Source organism: Mytilus galloprovincialis, chromosome 6 (assembly GCF_965363235.1).
Source record: "Mytilus galloprovincialis chromosome 6, xbMytGall1.hap1.1, whole genome shotgun sequence".
Classification (NCBI taxonomy): domain Eukaryota; kingdom Metazoa; phylum Mollusca; class Bivalvia; order Mytilida; family Mytilidae; genus Mytilus; species Mytilus galloprovincialis.
In genome coordinates, this window is record NC_134843.1 from 13942445 (window position 1) to 13964709 (window position 22265).

The 22265-nt window shown below is 31.1% G+C and overlaps 1 protein-coding gene across 2 annotated transcripts; it reads right to left on the reverse strand.

Annotated features, from left to right (window-relative positions):
- Nucleotides 1–5638: 5638 nt before the first annotated feature.
- LOC143078996 (transcription initiation factor TFIID subunit 4-like) lies at nt 5639–22224 on the reverse strand. 2 transcript variants are annotated; one of them, XM_076254089.1, is made up of 14 exons: nt 21103–22224; nt 19645–19788; nt 19103–19262; nt 18501–18640; nt 17858–17947; nt 17422–17568; nt 16788–16939; nt 15154–15323; nt 14413–14540; nt 12703–12828; nt 11203–11259; nt 10379–10486; nt 9836–9892; nt 5639–9132 (listed from the first exon to the last, which is right to left on the reverse strand). In XM_076254089.1, exons 1-14 carry the CDS (start codon nt 22198–22200, stop codon nt 9019–9021), a joined length of 2691 nt encoding a protein of 896 aa, XP_076110204.1. In that variant the 5' UTR covers nt 22201–22224; the 3' UTR covers nt 5639–9018. The 2 variants fall into 2 exon arrangements, with proteins under 2 accessions (XP_076110204.1, XP_076110202.1); XM_076254087.1 differs by having other exon boundaries at nt 16788–16942.
- Nucleotides 22225–22265: the final 41 nt, after the last annotated feature.

Genomic DNA, 22265 nt, shown 5'->3' on the forward strand with positions numbered 1-22265 from the left:
AAAACTGTTAGACAGAAATTGAATGCGGATTTGCATTGCGGGTGATGCATGCATGGTATGAAAAAATGAGAATATCATTACATTTCAGATTTCATTCCTTTTTTTTAAATTTTAATTTGGTAGTTCGAAAGGTCAAATTGGGTTAAACTTTAACTAAAATTTATTACAGCAGAATGTTTGTGCAACGAGCAAACAATCAATGCAGTCTTAATCCTTTCCGTAGGTTTCAACAATAAGATGATATATGTTCAGACAGGTTGGTTAGGTTAGGTAGTTTAATGTTATGTCGAAAAGAAATACATCATAAACCGTTAAAAGTGTTTTCACATGAATAAAAAGAATAAAACCGGCCTCAAGCTACTATGGAATTAAATGATTTTTCACTATAGAAAAAATCCAAAATTGCTCAGTCGGAGCAATGAACATTTTTTATGAAAACTTCAATCTGTAATTTTATTTTATTTGCATGGTCTGTTGAATGAGCGTGTGCCATTTGTTTTGTGCGACGAGTTACATCTCTTATCTTTTATGTTTGTTTTTGAAAGTCCACTGTGGGAGATTAAAACAACTATAGGTCACTGTATGGTCTTCAACAATGAGCAAAGACCATACCGCATAGTCATCTATAAAAGGCCCCGAAATAACAATGTAAAATAATTCAAACGAGAAAAGTAACGGCCTAATTTATGTACAAAAAATGAAGGAAAAAACAAATAAGTCACACCTTAACAAACGACAACCACTGAATTGCAAGACTCTTGACTTGGGACAGGCACATACATACAGAATTAAACATGTTAGCGGGATCCCATTCCTCTCCTTACCTGGGACAGTGGTGTAACATAAGAATCTATTTCTATATTAGATTCATACGCCATGCTTTACTTTACTGTAATTTTTACTAAAGAACAAGTATGTTAATTCAAATACACATCATATTGTTACGTAACTTAAATATATCAGTATAACATAGCATTAATAAATTGTATGACATTGACTGGGTAAAATATACAGAATGATGACTTTACTGCAGTATTTTTGTTTGAACTATCAAAATTAGTGATAAATCTTAAAAGATAAAGATTAAAGTCAGTGTCATAAGGGTTTTGATTGCTTTCATGTTATTTTTACCCAAAAAAGGATATACTAGTATTCGGAAACATCTCACTTGCTTTAAGGGTGCATACGATAGTTATTTTCCCATAATGAAATTTTAATGAAAATTTACATATAGGCTATTTTTTACCTGATTTAATCAAATATGTAATAAAAAATATAACTTCATGTGCTTCTTTTTCAGTATATTGAGGTTAAAATTTCAAATATTTGCTCCACATTCGGATTTTGACAGAAATGCAAAGCTGTTTTGTTTCAAATGATAAACACAAGCTGTTAAATTATTTGTAATTTTTTTTTAAAGTTCTGTTATATAAATGTCCTATAAATTTGTGCGGTTTATTTTCACACTGTACAAATATCTCATATCTATCAAATGTTCATGAATGTAGAAAAACTTCATTATTTGCTGCATATTCCTCAATTTAAAAAAAAGTGAATTATTAACTTTTTCATGAAAATTGATACACATAATATTCATAAGTGATCAAACCAAATGTCATTATAAAACAGAATTGTCCAAGAACTCGTTTTCAAATTAAATCAGTTTGAATGATAAAAATCAGTCGAAAAATGCATCTTTTCCCGATATGTCACAGCTTGACGTCGCGAAAATAACATTTTACGTTAGCAACGTCATCCCCTCCCCTGTTACTGTATCGTATGCCCATGAGTGAATAGTAATCTTCGGTTTCTTATGATGTGCATGTCATGCCACTACAAAAACGCAAACAAACGACGAAGGATGCATATTTGTTTAGATAACTATGCACTTCAAAACAAAAATGAATATTTTAAAACTACGATAACAATTGAAGACCAAACTTCCTTGAGACGTTTGCATGCTCAGTTTCTAAGTTCATTATAACATATTTTTCACCTATTATGTCCGTTTATTTTGTTCAAACAAATAAAAGTGAGAAGTTTTGCTAGCTTTAAAACCATGTTTAATTCATTTGCTACATAAAAGAAAATGTATGTACTAAATCCAAAATATGACAGTTGTTTTCAATTCGTTTGAAGCGTTTAAGCTTTGATTTTGCAATCTGATAAACGACTTTCCGTTTAGAATTTTCTTTTGAAGTTCGATACTTACGTTACTTTACTTTTTACCATCATTAGAAAAGGTCAAACCTAAACCTTTGAAAGTCAGAGATCCATAAAAACGCTGCAACGTTAGGAGCTATATGGTTTTAAAAAAAAAGAAACGTAAACAGAATAGCCAAATCCATCTTAAGTCAAATTAGCCTGAGGGAGTTGAAACCTAATTATCTTGATAATATCTTAATTTATTAACGGGAAATTTTTAATAAGTATATGTAATAAATCCTGTCAATACTGAAAAATAAACTTATCATAGATACCAGGACTAAATTTTGTATATACGCCAGACGCGCGTTTCGTCTACAAAAGACTCATCAGTGACGCTCGAATCCAAAGAAGTTAAAAAGGACAAATTAAGAACGAAGATGAAGAGCATTGAGGACCAAAATTCCTAAAAGTTATGCCAAATACAGCTGAGGTAATCTATTCCTGTGGTAGAAAAGCCTTAGTATTTAAAAAAACTCAAAATTTTGTAAATTTGTCAAATACAGCTAAGGTAAACTATTCCTCTCGAGGTAGTAAAGCCTTAGTTTTTCAAAAAAATAAAAGTTTTGTAAAGAGTTAATTTATAAATATGACCATATCAATGATAATTCATGTCAGCACAGAAGTGCGGACTACTGGGCTGGTGATACCCTCGGGGAAATAATTTTCTCCACCAGCAGTGGCATCGACCCAGTGATTGTAAATAAACTCATCATAGATACCAGGATTGAAATATATTGGCTTTTTGCCCCTTTTCAACATATCAATTTTTGTAATTGCCTTGTAAGAATATGTATGCATGATTTGCTTTCATTTCTTTTATGTTAATAAAAACTTGAATGAAAATAGCGTTTTAAAGTTAATGTTGACTTTTGTTTGCGACCTCTCATCAAAAGTAACACCAATTGTTTCACAGGATTATCCCAGTCGAGTTCGTTATAATTGTGTAATTGGTTTTCTAAAAGTATATCAATGGAACCCAATTCGGGTCCATCGGACTTTTCATGAGGATCAAAGTTACAATGTTTGGTTAGTGCTTTCTTAAGAATATTTTTACCTGGATTTTTCAATCCCCTTATCTGTTCTTGGTAAGAGAAGCAAAATACAACTTGCAATAAGGTTTCACACAAATTTCATTTTATCTCATCTGTTCGTATACAAAATACAATTTCGTAGCTAGTCAATGTAGACAGTCATTTTGTATTTTCAATTAGCATTAATGTAATAATACATGTTGATGAAATTGACATGAACATAGTTATTCAACCTTTATTGAGAGTAGTTAAGCACAAGGTTTGGCTAGCCTCAAAACCAGGTTTAACCCACCATTTTTTCTTAAAATGTCCTGTACGAAGTCAGAAATATGGCAGTTGTTATATAATAATTCGGTTCTGTCTATGTTGCCATTGTCGTTTGTCTTTAGTTGCATTTTAGTGATTCTGTTGTTTACCTCTTATGGTTGATGTGTTTCCCTCGGTTTTGTTTCAGTTTGTAACAAGGATTTGTTTTCTGTCAATCGATTTATTACATTTGAACAGCAGTATACTACTGTTAACTTTATTTAAGCCAATCAGAAACTAGAAAAGGTCACAAGACATGTCTGTTGAAGAATCGGCACAATCGATGGATCTGTTAAGGTCGGTTAAATTCTGTTTACTGGTTTGGTCAGAGGTTAGACACTAACTGATTGCAATAGATAGCCTGGCCTTCTGCTAATTAAGTCTAAATAATAAAGAATATACAGTAATTCATGACTACTCCTAGTTTCAAAAACATAAAGCTAAGGACCAGTTCTTTTAATTCATGTTTGTCTTCATTCTAAGTGAGTGAGGTCTACAACATGGGACCAAAAGCTCACATAAACAAAGGCAACAGTAGTATATCGCTGTTCGAAATTCATAAATCGATTGAGAAAAAAACAAATCCAGGTTACAAACTAAAACTGAGGGAAACGCATCAAATATAAGAGGAGAACTAAGACACAAGAGACACAACATTAAAACACTTTTTTCATACCAGACCTGATTTTTCAAGTTTTAATTCACTAGAGCATGACCAAGAGTTCAAGGCCTAATATACTGCATACTAAAAGTGTTTCAAATTCAAAAATGACCAAGACGGGTAAGGAAGGACCAAATATGCTCAGCGGAAGTCAGATGTGCTAATGTTTATAAAACTACATTCCAATTATCATTAACAACCACAAATGCTTCCCTTTAAACAGACCTAATCACAAACTAATACATGTCAACTAAGCAAAAGTTTCAAGATAAATAGACAATGACAAAGGGGACTTGACAAAATAATCTCCTAGAAATGAGATGTACCAATGCAAATACTACTGTATAACAAATACCATTGACCTACCATCATCAAGACTATTAGTTCACCATAAACTAGACCTAATCATAAACTAATACATTGTTGACACCAACGCCGAAACAGTATACCTTTGTGAACAGATGCACATATGCTAGACAAGTGTTTATCAAATAAGCTATTGATTAAACTCCCATGACCAAGAAAGTGATGTTTGACTTTGTAATAATTGTACAGTGATATTGTTTGCCTTAAATTACTGGAGAATAAAGGCTTTTTCTTTTTTCCCCTGGTGAAGATTCCAAATTTGGAAAAAAAATGGCTTAAAATTATTCCCAAAAAGACAACTCTTTTCCCAAATAGTGCAGTCTCAATAGTAATTGTGCATGAATGCAAACTGAAAAACACTTGAGGGTCTATTTATGTATCATCACTGACCATAAGGGGTTTTGTTTCAAAGCAGGGTTTGACTCTTGAAAAGCGGGTCTGCAAATTGAAGTTTCAGTCAAATTCATGGTTTATTATAAATTTCCCAATTTAATAAAAATGACACATATTTTCCCAATAAAAAAAGGGTAGAGGTAGTTTTGAAAAAAAGGCAACAATATCACTGTTGTAACATGCGAAACTAAAACTACAGCAATTAAGACAAGAAATTCCTATTTCAGTTCACAAAACAAGAATACTAACTTTATGTGACCAAATGATGGAAGGTTATAACGACTGGCAAAATATTATGAATAATCAATTTCGTGTGTTCTGAACAATTCAAGGTCCTTAAAACTAACTCATTATTACAATACTGAATTACTTTTTAACTGTGATGGTTTCTGAACAATTTTGATTAATTCCAATATAACATATGTCAGTTATAGAAGAAGCAGAGATTATTTTCAAGAAACTATTAGCAAAAGATTTGAAAATGCTTGAAACCCTAGATCTTAATATCCTCTGCCTTATTTCAAATGAATGAAATACAGTTGTTTGAAATACACCAGTTCACAAATCTCTCAAAAGAGTGTGTGATGAATAGAATGATAGATAGACGGAACACTATCCTCACCATTGGAGCAGATATGTAACCACAATCAACATCTGTTGAATAAAAGACAGATTTAAATGTCAGCAAATTTATTCATTATGATAACTTGTATCAAACTTCTCTAACAACATCTGTTTTTATCATATAATTTAACAATTATCCTTCCTATCACAATGTGTTACACACCATACACACTTCATATATTCACATGGTGACCTTGAGAAGGTCATATCAATATACTTTTCACATATGAAAATTAAGTTTATATTAATCTTTTTCATAAAATTACAATATTATTGACATAATTAAATTTGTTGTATGTCACATGTTCTGAATGGAAAGTTTGGAACTGCAAAATGCATTTCTGGATTGTTCAGCCCTGAGAATCAAATAAGTACACACAACAGTCTGGGTTTTTCCCTGATACTAAAGATAGATTTTAGCTACCAATTTTCTATAATAGAATCCCTATCACAGTATGTTTATGAATGCATTTCATTTTCAGATATTGACAGCTTGTGAAAGTTCAGTAGAGACCATGCACAATTGTTTGAAAGGTTACATACACAACATACATCTAAAAGCTTCTAAAATTAATGACCAGCTATTCTTGTAAATTGTGTACAAAATTAATTTGTTAATGTTACAAAGCTCAAGCATTCTTATAAAATATGACAAACAAATATTTAGAACACAACAGTTTGAAATAAAAAAAAAAAACATTTAAAATGTAGCCAATTTTTCGCCCATTCCAATGTTTTCATATTTTAGGCAAGTACAGCCCCTTTTTCTATTTACAGGAGAATACATGTATAATCTGAATAAGTGTCAAAGGTTGCTGTCTGAATGTAGAAATGAATCAGAAAAAAAAACTACATGTGTATTAAAAATACTATAACTTAAATCTTGTAATAAAACCTGGTTATCAACTTTCACCATTGATTTCCAAAGCAATATCTTCATAAAGCACAAAATGTGTATGTAGAAAAGAAACCACCTTTTCATAATATTCATTAACATGACAAATCCAAAAAAATGAAAATTTTAAGTAATTTATCATCAAAAATTTATATATGATTACTAATACGGTAAGAGATTTCTACAAAATGAGATTGAGAGTAAAGAAGTTTAGATGGTGCAGCAGAATACCACTACACAATTAAAACTCTAGAGATCAGTTTAATCTACTTAGGAGCAAAGTCAGTTACTTGATGAGCTGTTTTATTACTACATGTATAGATCAAGAGTGAATATCCCTTATCAAAAACAACTACTCGTTCACAAAAGTATCAAAAGATTTTAAAATAACAAGTGACCAGATTTGACAGAAAATGACAAAGAGTGACCTGGGAGTCATCAATTCAAAATTTATAACAAGTACCAGTAGGAATGTTGGCAAAGAGAACATGAAAGATAAGTGTGAACACAGTTATGTGTCTGACAATAAGACATTGGATACAGTAATGTCATGATACTGTTATAAACAAAGTTTCCTAATAGCTTAAAATCACAAATTTTAAAACAAATCTGTTCACAAATATAAAGCTAGAATTTTTTGGGTGGAAACTTATCAAACCTGAACTAAACCTGAACTAAAAAAGGGTTGCTTCTTTGGGATGTAGTCAACCTTTTTTTTAATACAAGAAACTAGTACTTATCAGATCAAGTGAAAACACATGCAGAAAATTTTAAAGACATTTCAATAAAATCCTAATAAAATGTCACATCCCTATTAAAAAGTTATTTTTATTAGACAAAAGCAATGTTCTCATCAGAATGAATCTAAATCTCTATTGTTTAAAGTTATCAGATGAAATTGGCTACAGATCACTAATGACAAAAATTAAGACCATACCATGGAACCACAAGAATTTCTATCTTTTTGTGTAAGAAAAGTTCAAACTCTGGCATTGATCTAAAACATATCTTTAAATTAAATAAACTGCTTACTCATTATACATTTAGAGAATGTAAAATAGTTATATTTTTTATTCTAAGAATGCCACTTAATTTCGTGCCAAGTTACAAACTTATAAATTGGATACAAATTTTGATAGAAAAACAATTATTTTTACATGGTATTGTTTACAAATCAAGCATATACCAGGTTGAAATGGAAAGTTTTGTACTCTTGTAAACATTAAGATTGATTCATCTAAATTTCAGTTGTTTCTGCTAAATAACATATTTAGTACTGTATAAATTCTTACAATCTTTGAAATAATCCTATTTTTACAGAGAATAATAACTGAATTCACTATTTTTACATACACAAATGGCACAAATAAGAAATGCACTATAATCTTATAAGTCAAACTCATACACATATATAACACACAGTCTTCAGAGCACTATGAAGACCTGAGGTTTATCCCCTTAGCCATGACTGTAATGTTTTGAATAATTAGCAAAAGTTATTTGCCAGAAGTATCAAATCCATAATTTTTACAAAACAATTTTACTAACATACAATAAAACAGCACTAAATGGGTAAAGATTAAGTAATTGGCTGTACAAAACCTAAATGAATTGCTTGAATTAAAGCTATAACATGATTGAAAAATAAACATAAAAAAACACTTATAACCTCTCTTACTTAAATCACATTGCACAATAGCAGCAGATTTACACATTACTGAGATCTTGTTTGACAATACAGGAACTGGCAGATCATACTGAAAGGATTTTTTTGCAGAATGAACAAGATACCCCCTTATTTTCTTATACAGAATAGCTTTTCTATAGAGTAAAGTAGTTTTATATCACTCTGGTCAGTTTTACCTATTATTTGTGTAATTAAATTCATTTCTTAAGCAAAAATTTTAAACAATAATCTTAGCAATTATTTCAAAGATTTCGATGTTTTAGGAAAATCACTTTTGGTCTTGTTTCACAGGAAAAATGAGGTAACTTTACAGTAAATCCTATATTTCTTGTAATTCCGAAATCTGCATGTGTGAAAGCAGTATTACATCATTCTACAATTTAACCATTTAAAACATTTCCACCCAGCCTTACCTTAATTCTGAAGTTTCAATTCATACAAGTAACTGTTAAATCTATATATATATATATATCTACTACATAAACTCTGTAAAATTGTCACCCTCAACAGAACATGGTCTTCCATTTACAAATCATTTCAAAAACAATTTACATTCACAGAGGAATCTTTTATTAAATTCAGAATAAATCTTCTGACAGTGAAAATAGATAATTGAACACTTTATATCAACAGTATCATCCAATCATATACCGACTTTCCGTTGAGGAGTGCTAGACTGAATTCCAGAATATGTACTCCTGCATTTCTAGCACTTCTCTGTAAGGCACCATCACCTGTTGCTTTTTGGCCTGCCAATACTCTGGTTCCTGGTCGGACCACTGATGCATTCTTTAACATTAGCTGCCTGAACTTACATATCAGTTTATAATGGTATGCACTATTATTGTCATTTTAGAAATGTTTTATACAAAATGTTTGATCTACCCAAAGTTCGTTCTTCCTCCATTAAAAACAACAGATCCCTGAGAGTCACACGTTTTATTCTTGGCCGTGACAGTGTCTAAAAAATAATATATTTTCTTTGAAACAAATGAGTTAATTAAGATCCTAGAATACAATTATTTTTAACAAAATTTCTACAGATATTTTTAACAGTTTGAATATATACTTAACCATGTATAAATTTGAAAATCATTGGCCTTCTGAAGTTTTAGTAAATGTAAAACTAGCAACTCCAATCAAATGGCAGCAAATTCATAGCAATTATGTCAAATTCAGAAAATTCACAAATGTTTCGGGACATTTTCATTATGACAAAAAATATAACAGGATTATCTTCTCTTTTGTAAATTCTCTTCCATTTATGTTTTTTTCACAATATTACAAGAAATCCATATAATTAAATCTGAAATGTTTTTAAAAAAAATACAGCTGATGGACTAATAGTACAGAACAGTATCATGTGAGAAGTAGACATTTAGGCCACTGGTCTGATCATTTTTATCATTTGATAAATTTAGCTAATAGTTTTTTATAATTTTTCCAAACTATAAATTTGCAACTCTCTTTAAAAACAAAAAGTAACACAACTTTTGAAAGTTTTGGATGCTAAAACAAAGAGCCTTTAAAATAAGAGACCCTTATATTTCACACATGGTTATTTTTTAAAAATACTTTCTTTCTGTTTAAAAATTAGGAGCAGCAGATAGCATGTTTTACTACAATTTCTATAGGACACTTTAAACACTTTGTTTATAACTTACTTGTCTGGATGATGATGACTGTGGACCATTGTGGAGATTCATACTACCAGCTGCAGACTGAAAACAACACAATTAGCATATATATATAATGTATTTTTTATAAGTATTTACTGCACCAACTAAGATATTTAACATTACATATCAGTGTCCAATAAGGTAGCTCTGTGTCTTCCACCAATTTGGATTGTACAATAGCGGATATTAATTGTCTAGATCTTATATGAAATTAAGAAGAGTGTAATCAATTTATTAAAACTTTTCATCTAAACAAAGACAATTATGTGTCTATATTTTTTGATGACATTTTTTACAAATACTGATTTTTGTTGTTGTTGTTTTAATCAATTTTTAAACTTTTCCATATAAGGGGAGATAGCCCAGATTAAGTTATACTTGAATAATGACCGAGTTGAAAACACCCATATGCTGTAAATAAAATACCTTAAGAAACAATGACGATCTATCCCTCTTTTTACATGTTTTAATAACACACAGTTGATGAAGGCTTCTTGTTATGATCTTAGTTATTTGTTTACAACATACCTGTGCCTCCATGGCATCTGTTTTCCGTTTCTTTCGGGGCCCAATAGCTGCTAATGCTGTTAAATTGGCTTCTTTTTGTCGCATTCTGTCATTTTCTGCTTGTTGTAACTTTGTAATACAAATAAGTCCGTGTTAAAATTGGTACACAATAAAATCTTTATTTCTTTCTGCTTAATTTTAGACTAGAATTAGTGTATCTGATAACAAAATTTGAATACAGAAAAAAATTCTTAAAAATAAATATGAGTCAACAGGGTATCCATATTCTATAGATACTTGGCTGAATGACAAGTAAAATGCTATTTCAATTCTATACATATATTATATATATCTATATGTTTTAAATTTGTTCCTCTGCTTCCTTAAAGTCAAGTGGATGTAGGAATTTTGTTTTTCGAAGAATATATTACATCCTTTTCCTGTTCTTTTTTTCTCTTAAAAGAATATGCAATAAATAACCTTCCCAATCAGCCCTACACAACATGCAATGACTATTCACATTCTATGCTGTAGGATACACTATAAATAAACCAACAAATAAACATTTGCAAAACAATCATCTAAGGAAAATATTTTGAAAATTTACTAAAATACAATTTATTGTTCATCTGTTCTTGCTGATTTGAGAGTCCTATATAATTTTCACAGGTGTTTGTCTTAGCACATGTTTAAAAAATCCTCAAAACAATTATAAACATAAACATCATTATAAAAAGGCACCGTACGATAAATATCTGAGATTTCACATTTGAAACAGTGTTTCGTTCCAGAAGTGTTAAAAATATTAGTCAAAAATTCATACAGAAAATTATAATACAACAAACCTCTCTGGCTTTTTGTTTTATTTTTTGCTGCTCAGGATCTTCATTCTTTGAACGACTCTATAAATAGAAACAATATACAGAACTCTAGACAGAATACAAGAATGTTAAAGTACATGTTTTTATCTCTTAATAAAAGACTGTTTCTTGGGTTTTTTTTAAAGGAAAATTGTTTAATCTCGTAGTTGCTGATTGACATGTAAACATAATAAAAATTCCTAGGCTTAACTTCCCCTTTCTTCCTATCTAAGTAAACAAGAGTGCACACACTGAAATGTCTCGCCTTCTTTACTAATCATTGATATTATGTTGATAGTCCTAAGTATAAAGCTTTATTACAACTGTCACATAAACTTAACATTAACCAAGATAGCTAAACAAAGACCAATGAACCATGAAAATGAGGTCAAGGTCAGATGAACCATGCCAGGCAGACATGTACAGCTAACAAAAGTTCCATACAACAAATATAGTTGACCTATTACTTATAGTTTAAGAAAAATAGACCAAAACACAAAAACTTAACACTGTGCAATGAACCGTGCAATTGAGGTCATGGTCAAATAAACCTGCGGGACTGACATATAGATCATAATATATTTCCATACACCAAATATAGCTGACCTTTGGCATATAAAATTAGATAAAAAGACCAAAACTTAAAAACTTAACTTTGACCACTGAACCATGAAAATGAGGTCAAGGTCAGATGACATCTGCCCGCTAGACATGTACACCTTACAATCATTCCATACAACAAATATAGTAGACCTATTGCATAAAGTATGAGAAAAACAGACCAAAACACAAAAACTTAACTATAACCACTGAACCATGAAAATGAGGTCAAGGTCAGATGACACCTGCCAGTTGGACATGTACACCTTCCAGTCCTTCCATACACCAAATATACTAGCCCTATTGCTTATAGTATCTGAGATATGGACTTGACCACCAAAACTTAACCTTGTTCACTGATCCATGAAATGAGGTCGAGGTCAAGTGAAAACTGTCTGACGGGCATGAGGACCTTGCAAGGTACGCACATACCAAATATAGTTATCCTATTACTTATAATAAGAGAGAATTCAACATTACAAAAATTCTGAACTTTTTTTTCAAGTGGTCACTGAACCATGAAAATGAGGTCAAGGACATTGGACATGTGACTGACGGAAACTTCGTAACATGAGGCATCTATATACAAAGTATGAAGCATCCAGGTCTTTCACCTTCTAAAATATAAACCTTTTAAGAAGTTAGCTAACGCCGCCGCCGTAGCCGCCGCCGTAGCCGCCGCCGGATCACTATCCCTATGTCGAGCTTTCTGCAACAAAAGTTGCAGGCTCGACAAAAAGGACTATTGTTGTTTTTTTAGATTGACACAAAACTTTGAAATGCACAACTGCATAAGTCATGACACAATCATATATTATTCAATTCCAAAGTATGTGTAAATAGTAAAATAAAATTGGAAATCAGTCAAATAATCATGAGCATTACTTTTGCTGCCTTCATAATTTTCTCCCATTCTTGTTCTTCATGTCTCTTTTTCTCTATTTTATCTAATTCTTCTATAAATTTTAACTGTGATTTTACATCAGAACTTGGTTCAAATTTTTCATTCATCTGAAAAAAGACAAAGCATTCATGAATAATATATTAAATGGAGAATATGTCCATGGGACACAGATGATGCCCCCTAATTGCATATAACTTCATCAAGTGATGTAACTAGAGAACTGTAAAAGTGACGTCCCCCAAATTTAAATTTGAACTGTTTTTTATGGAATTATAGTAATAAGCATTGTGTGTAAGCTTCATAACATTTGGTTGGGGCAAACTGAAGTCAAGAGAAGGAAAACCAAAATTCAGCATTTTTTCATTTATAAAGCACAACTCAGGAATGATAAAAGTGACACCACCAAAATGGGAACTTGATCTGTGTTTTGTGGTAATAAGCTTTGTTTATAAGTTTCACATCATTTAGTCAAAAGAAAGTAAAGTTCAAGAACAGAATATTACTGGAACTTCTATATCTTTGTAGAAAAACGATAATTAAGAATGTGTATCCCTATTTTTCTTATTATTCAATAAAAGCAGTTGATTTAATTGATGTCCGTCTAAAAAATATTTGGCCAAAAATTAGTTTCCAAATGAAAATCTCTACAAAATTGGGAAACAAATATTCTTAGAAAATAAGTCTATGACAATATTTCTTTCATTGAATTTAGAATCTATATACATAGCTTTTTATCCAGAAAAGGAGTAGGTCCGGTAAGGGTCGATTTTGGCCTCAAATTTCAGGTTCATCGAACGAAAGATTTTGGACTCTTTTTAAACACTTAAACTCGATTAGTTAAAGTAAAAGATTTCAACTGATTTAGTCATTAAAAACGCTCCGATTCAAGCTTAAATATATAAAATCTATCAAATGTGCCAAAAACATCACTTTTCAGATGGTTTTTGTCAAAAATGAAAGTGGCCGCATCCGTGTTTATCCTCAACCTTTATACATGTTATGTATTATCATCAAATACAACTTACATTTCAATATTATGAATGAACACGAATGCGGCCACTTTCACTTTAGACGGAAACCGTCTAAAATTTAACTAAAATGCTCAAATTGTGAAGATTTCAGTAATTTAGCATGACTGAATGATGCTAGTACCCGATATATGTGCACTGTATTGTCAAAAACAGCCCATATTCATGTAGCAGAAGCATTCTACTTTCCAGTAAATGGCTAAAAGATTACATTGTCATACTTTTGTAAAACTGCTATATTTTGGGGCCAAAAAGGGGTCTTACTGAACCTACTCCTTTACGTTTTTTTCTTTTCAACTTGATGCATTTTGTGTTTAATCGGTTTTAAGAAATGTTAGTAATCTAATGAATTTAATTTACAAGATATTCACAATATATAACAACATGTCCCTTACACAAAACTGTGATGAACTGGTTTTGTACTAGAATTGTTCCATTTGGAAAAAAAAAACAAGCAAACAAGGAATGAAATATGCAATTATAAATATGGGCTACTGCCAAAATCTAAAGTTCAAATAACAACAAAAAACAAAACATGTCAACATTCCCTTCTTTGAGTGGAAACCCACTAAACAGCTAACCTATGATGTTTTGCTTAAAAAGGAGAGTCTGTAAAAAATACCTTCACATGACAATTTGCTTAAAACAAAAGTGTGCACTTACTTTATAAATTTCTATTCTATGTTCTGCTATTGTTGCTAATTTTTCTACTAAGTCACGTAATCGTTCTTGTGTAGCATGAGATACAAGGTTAAGAACATCATTAGTTATATCTAAACCATGCTTCCTCGCTGAAAAATATAATACATAAAATAGTTGAATAAATATTTTTAAGGTGGTACCTAACACCTGAACTAAAATTAATTTGGCTCGTTTAATTTTATTAAAATTTTGACAATGTATTTACTTTGACTCTTTGACAAAAAAATAAAAAAATAAAAAAAATTTAACCAACTGTTTAATCAGAAAAATTACACTGGTTATATAGCAGTTTGACAAACACTCATTTTGATCATTGAGAAGCTTAATATTCCCTTAAGAACACAACGTCATTAAAACGTTCTGCTGATTTTACAGAGTTATCTCACTGCAGTGTTAGGTACCACCTTAAGTAATAAATAGTTGATTTAAAAGTTTTATTTCATTTTAACTGAAAAGGGTCTTATTTTATTAGTAATCCTTACAAATAGTTGTTGGCAATGATTATATCCCATATTGCTCGTCAATCAAATAACTTTATTTCTTAAAAATCATCACAAAAACAAGATTGAGGTAAGTACAAAAAATTAACATATCTTGTAGAAATGCTGTCAGATAATTTGTCCTATTTTACATAATTGATGAAAAGCATGTTGAAAACTAACTGACACCTGCAGCAAAGACGCATTGCAATAATTACTATACCTATACAAGAAACTCTCTTCTGTAAAGCTGAGTGGTGTAAAAAGGCTTCATCAGAACAGGACCTGATGTGTGTACCAATAAACTCTGAATTGCTGGCTAATATATTCCTACTCTCCTCTGTCAAGTTCACACCACCCATAGTAGCTACATCATTTATATCGTCATCATCTCTGGAAATAATTATCATTTATCTTTTATAGCTACATTATTGATAACATCTCGGGGTTCTCGCTAAGGATTTTTGAAGGGGAGTCCAGGGACTCGTCATTTTTGGCCATGGCGAGTCCAACAGCAACATGAGCAAGGAGAAGATATTTTATTGCAATATAATGTAATATTTAAGTCTCCATGGCCTAACCATTGCTAACAGAGCAATGAAATGACATTAAGGTGGTATGGGTGTCTTTCGCCATCTTGGATTGTAAAAAACAGAGAATCTAAGGTCCAGATTTTTTATCAAGTTAGCAAAATTGGATGCAGGAATGCAGATTTTTAATGTGAATTTTCATTTTCATTTATAAGAATATAAGTTTTAAATTAGTGATATTTCTACAAGTGTAGATTATTTTTTGTTGCTTTTAAATATCTTGAAATCTGCATTTTAAGGGGAGGTAACTCTAAAACAGTACATTTTCTGAAGGAATCTAAATGGAATTTTCCTATTTTGTATTTTAGCCGGAAAAAACGTACGGTGACCCTATATTTTCTGTTGATATTCTCAAAGCATTGTATGAAAGCTATCTTTTCCTAATTTATTTTACAATTCTATCATTTTGTTTAGTTTCTAATCACAAAATTGTGTTTTTTCCTTTATAATCCATACAAAATGTGTCATTTTGTCACAACCTGTAGCTTGAAAAAATGTGCGGTGACCTATCATTTTTATAGAATTTTTTAACATATATCAATAGATACTTGGCAAAGTATGAAAAAATTCTATCATTTTTATTTTAGACTCCCATACCACCTTAAATTCAGATTACTTTTAAATCTTTTGCTATAAAATGATGATATTGTGTTTAACTGTGTTTAGTTTATACAAAATATTTCTATCTTGATGCATCTGTGGACTCACTAGTTTTGAAAATGATGAGTCCAGGACTCATGGACTCGCCTTAGTGAGAACCCTGCATCTTCATTTAATCTTCTATGATTTTTTTTAATTTTTTTTTTTATTTTTGATTGCTTTGGTTTGATTAGTATGTATAGCATGTAGAAAACCAACAGGTTACAAATGAAATGGATGCCAGCAATTATATATGGCCTTCAACAATTAATTAACCCATACTGTCTAGTCGACAATAAAAGGAATGCATGTATTGGGATTCAGGAAGACAAGGAGGAAAACATTTTATGTAGTTGTTGATGACTAGAAAGATGTGGGGTATAAGTCAACAGCAACACAATGAAAAAGAAGTCAACTAGATAGTATTAATTAATGTTTTCAATGATATAATATATTCATATCCTTCCTATATTACAATTTAATAAATTAAAAAAACAAAAAAACTTGATATAATTAAAACCTGACATTTTCCATATACAAAATTAAGTAAAAAATCTCTAAAACATTCATTTTGAACACTATACAGCAAATTTTCTAAGAAAAACTCCTAACAAGGGACAATACTCACTTCAATGATTCATATTTAGGTTTAGCACTATGGGGTCTACTGGCTGACGGACTTGCCACCGGGTGTCCTGCCGTCATAACTGTCTTTGGAATAACTGGTCTCTGTTGCATTCTAACTTGGTTAGGTCTTATATGTTGTAATCCATCCATTGGCTGCTAAAAAGAGGCAAATATCTGAATACATTGATTTATAATAATGATATTCAGACTTACATAGTGTGGATTTAAGGGTGTCTCACTCTGCCCATTCATTTAAGATTTTGAATGTAATTTCGTTTTAAGATAACCCAAGAAAACTGCAACCTTGCTCAACTGGTCCTTAAAATATCAGCAAACATTTAACTACATTTAAGATAATTGGTTTACGAAGAAATGATATGGCAACAGGAACTTCCACTCTTACCAAGATAACCAAATACACTTTCCAGGCAGCAAAGAAATTTACAAAAAATGTGTCCAAATTATGAATTTGAAAATTCTAACTACATTTTCAGTTTGCTTTTGAAACTATTGTGCAATAACTTGTTGATCTTATATACCACAAAAGTCTCACTGCTATAAAAAGTGGCCTGAGAAGTTAAAATTCGCTTTTGTATGGTCTCTTCTCTAATTCCAGAATGTATCCATATAATTACCTGCTGCAACCTTATGTGGCTTGGGTGTGGTTGTATATTTGAACTACCGAATGCTGTGCCTTTCATAACCTCTATTGGAGGTGCTTTTACTCCTTCTATATGCATCTTATTTTCTAGCAAGGACTGCCGTAAATGTGGTAGACTTTTCTGAAATTATATCAATGTATGAGTTCACCTACTATTATATTTCTAAACAAGAAAATGAGCAACGTATGGATTATGTAGAAAAAATATAGAGAACATAGAATGCAACTTAAAACTATAAAGAAATGCAAGTTTAGTGTTGTTTATGTTTATTAAATAAAAAGATAGAATAAAGCTAGTTAAAACTTCATTTTGTAGAAACATTGAAACTGATTAAATTAATCTGAAATTAAGGGAAACATTTAATTTAAAAGGTGTATATATAAGTCACTCCTATAAAGGCTATAGTTACCTTGAGAAATGGCACTAAATATGGTTGAGGTGATGATTTAAGTTCTTTCTGTAACCTTTCAGTAAATTGTTCTGGTTCAACTTTATTGTCCTGTAATAAATATTTAATATATGAGTATATATCGGAAATTACAAAAATATGCATGGTCTAAAACATTGATAAATGTGTGAGCACTGTGGTAAAACATAGCATACTATATGAACTGTAGTAAACATGTTTCTTTACACAATTTTATCTCGTTATATTACGAAGTAGGAAAAGATGTTTATTTAAAAAAAAAAAAAAATTCTGTGAATAAAATCATCATGGATACCAGGCTTTAAATTTTGTACCCCAGATTTGTGTTTTTTTTTCTAGAAAAGACTCATCAGTCATTCAGTGATGCTCGAATTAAAAACGTGAAAAAGGCCAAATAAAGTATGAAGTTGACTAGCATTAATATGATTAAGAACCCAAACTTTTACTCAAAGTTTAGTAAAATGGGCTAGTGATATATATATAGATTTTAGATAAATAATAGCAATAAAATGTCATTAACAAAATGTCAAAAAGTTTGTAATCCTCTGTAAAAACCTCTCCAATAAATATGCAATCCTTGCAGAATCAATTTTTAGAAAAAAAATCAAGTATCAAATATACTTACTATTAGTCCTTGGATAAGTTCTCTGACATTCTTCACAGTTTGTTCTGGTTGACTTGCTGCTAGTTTGATCAAAGTTGACAAGAAATTTTTACATTTTTTCACATTATCTAATGGTTGTTGATGATGACCTGGTAATGAACCTGTAAACATAAATTCAGAAATGATGATAGAAAAACAGAACAATAATTATTTCTAATCATCATCTAATAAAATGCTTAGTTTAAGAATATCAAAATCTACCTGGTTTATCACTATATTGGTGCATTATTGTCCCTGAATATTAACCTATCTGGTTCAGAACTGAAAAAGGTGTGACAACTTTATTTATCATGTCTATAATATCATTCCCTTTATTTGGTATGAAAATAAAACTGTAAAAGTTAAAACTTCGAAATTGGGAATATGGTTTATTTTTGCTGAAAATCATGCATAGAAGAGAGACTGCTTATTGTATCATAGTTCCTGGAAACAAAGTCTGTTATATTACTGTCATTGAGTTATTGTGAAAAGAATTGGTTTTAAATTATATTTTTGTTTTATCTGAACTTTTCTTTTTAACAAGTATTGAAATAAAATTTTTAAGACAATTTTGAGTTATCTACCTTGACTTGCAGATGGTGGTTGAGATACAACGGTAGGAACTGATGATGTCACTGATGGTTGAGTATTTGGTCTGACTACCCTCGGAGGTTGTGCTTGTTGTGGTTGAATAGTCACAATTTGTGAATTTGGAGGGCGCTGCTGATGTGAACTTACAGGTGGCTACAAAGATAATGTATGTACATGTAAATTGAAATACATTAGAATTCAAGGTATCAAGTTGCATATGTACATGTTGTATGTTGGCCTATCATGCCTATTGTCTAGATATGTCAAATTAAATTGTTACCAACATGTAACATATAAAATTAAGGACTACATAAAACACAGCAGGATATAAACTACACCATGCAGAAAATCTGGAAGAGAATGTGATATTGGAATGATTTAATAAGATAGTATATTGGGGAGGAGAATGAGGCAATTGACCCCTTGAATAACCTGCTTGCTTGAACTAATTAAAGTTCATTCAATGTATAATTATTAATTTCCAATAACTTTTGATAATACTCTAAAGTCTGACGGGCAGACAATCAATACATACCCTGACATACTGTATTCTTTGACCTTGTGTAGTAGGTTGCTGAGATGCATGTAAAGCAGGGACAAACATCAGCTGACCTTGTTCATTTCTCATCAGTACTGTCCCAGGAGGAATTTGCACACCAGGCGGTAATGTAATTGTATTCTAAAAAAGTAAACAGGAAATGTTAGTCTATTAGTATATGGTTGAATGAGATATATTGAGACATTTAAACAACAAAATCAAATAAAAGGAAAACAGATATAATTCATATAAATATTGCAATTGTCAAATGTCAGCAGGGTTTCTATGAATGCACTAAAAATGTATATTCTTTGAACTAAAACAACATTGCTCTACACAGAACTTTATTTAAAACAAGTTTTAAACAACTCACAAAGTATTTGAGATTAATCATATCTTGCAATATATTTATTGTGATATTTAGAAGCTGCATGTATGTATAGTAAACTTTAAGAATTATATAAATTACACATTTTTAAGAAAAATTATCAGACAATTAGTATAAACCAATTTTAATAATTAAATCAAAACATACACTTGCTTCTTTTTATTTCTTAAAAGAAAACAAAATACTAGGATGCAAAAACAGACATTCCTGATCAGGGTTGACTGAGGGGCAACCAATTATAATTAATCTTTTTTGAATGGCCTTAGAAAAGTGTACATGTGTTGTCTCCCTTTGATATGGATAGCTGTACAGTTTTTGATCATACTTTTTTATTTTCTGTGATAATGTTACAATCTTATATACAGTATATTCATTTGTAAAGGTGGGTAGTAGACAATTGAACTTTTTTTTAGTAAATTTGTCAAGTTTATACACATGATACATGTAGTTATCATGATTATGATATGATACATTGTACATGCATGTAGCTATGATAGTACATATATACTGTCTGGCCACATCATTTTATGTGTATTTAAAATTGTAAAGTGTATAATTATGTCGAAGTCATTGCCAAAGAAAAATTACAAACTGAAGCATGATAATCTAGATTAATTAAAGTCTAAAAGAGATTTCCCCTTTTGATGACAAACTATAGAAATTGTGCTAGTACAGTGTAGATTGTTTCATGTGCATGTTAACTGTAAATATATATATATAAGCACACTTTACATGTTAAAAGGTAAAAAACAGTTGCTTACTTTAAAACACATCATATATACGGGTGACTGGAGCACAAATTGCTTGTGGCTGTGCCCCTAAACATGTTTAAATATATGAAATCAAGGCAATATAACATTACACTAAACATTAATCATGGGCTTATTGTATCTTTCATAGCTGTTTCATACACTAACATACATGTACATCTCCCTAAGATACAATGTACATACATGTAATCTTTACATTTTCTTTCAAAATTTTGTTACTCTTCTACATGCCCATATCAGATTAAAGTGAGCTAGTCTAGAAAAAATAAACAAAGTAGCAAGTGGTATACAACTTACAGGAGCACCACCAGGTCTTGGAGCAATGTTTATTTGAGAGTGACGAGCTGGTGTAGCTATACGGACTGGTTGGTGTTTTCCATGAGGCACCTGTACTATTCCAGGTGGTCTATTTGAATGAGCACTAACATTAACAACTTGCATTTGTCCTGAATTTTGTACAATTTGTGGTCGCATTACTACATGTTGCGGACCTGTTTTCACCGTAATAACACCTGACTGGCCTTTGATTGGAGCATTTACAATATGAACATTGGTTGCATGTGTAATATGATTTCCTGATGTATATACACTATTTTGAAGTCCTGTCACTGCTTGTATAGCTGCTGTCCTTGGTTCATTTTTCACACTTGATACAGGCATATTTTCGGTTTTGACAATATACTGTGAGCTTATTGCTGGTTCTTGTTTAACACACACATTTTGTCCACCTGGAATTTGTTGACTAGATGATACTTGAATACAGTTTCCTTGTGACATTAAAGGTTTATGATCTCCTAATATTGCAACATTTTGAATAATAGCACTATTGTCTGGTTTGATTGCATGCTGCGAACTTGCGGAAATGGCTGGATTTGAATTTGGCGATGGAACTGGTGAATTCCTTGCATTCTGAAAACCTGGCGAGTTTGACACTGTTCTTATTATGTGAGGGGACTGAATACGATTTGATTCTGGTATTGGAGAACTTCTATTCACTGTCAATGAGTTCACATGTGTACTAACAATATTGCTTGTTTGTGATGAGTTCATAGGATTTAATATTGAATTGATTCCAATCAACTGTGAGTCTGTTTTTGAGGAGGGAGACTGAACATTTAAATTATGAGAATTTGTGAAGTTTTTGTGAGCTGATACAGCTTGTCCATTGGCACCTACTCCAGTAGCCGTGTTGAACACTGAACCACTATTTTGTGGTGTTGAAGACCTTGTTGTGCCAATGTGATTGTTATTGACTGAGGCATCTGATAAAGAATTAGACACATCCTTATTGGATGGGGAAGCTAGACGTGCTTCTAAATTGCCAACTAAGGCATTAATTGCCAGTTCATCTACAGAACTATTAAGAATATCATCTAGAGGGTTGACAGCCGCCATTTCCCTAGCAGTAAATTTTTAGACTGAAGTACGCAGGCGCAAATCACAGATTTGTGGGACACTTT

Excerpts from the sequence above, each read along its gene's own strand:
- LOC143078996 (XM_076254087.1), bottom strand. The coding sequence starts at position 22,200 with ATGGCGGCTGTCAACCCTCTAGATGATATTCTTAATAGTTCTGTAGAT. Across the intron at positions 17,948-18,500 it reads AACTTATCCAAGGACTAATA|GACAATAAAGTTGAACCAGA; the intron begins GTAAGTATATTT and ends TATTTATTACAG. Across the intron at positions 12,829-14,412 it reads ATAGAATAGAAATTTATAAA|ATGAATGAAAAATTTGAACC; the intron begins GTAAGTGCACAC and ends GTCTTTTTTCAG.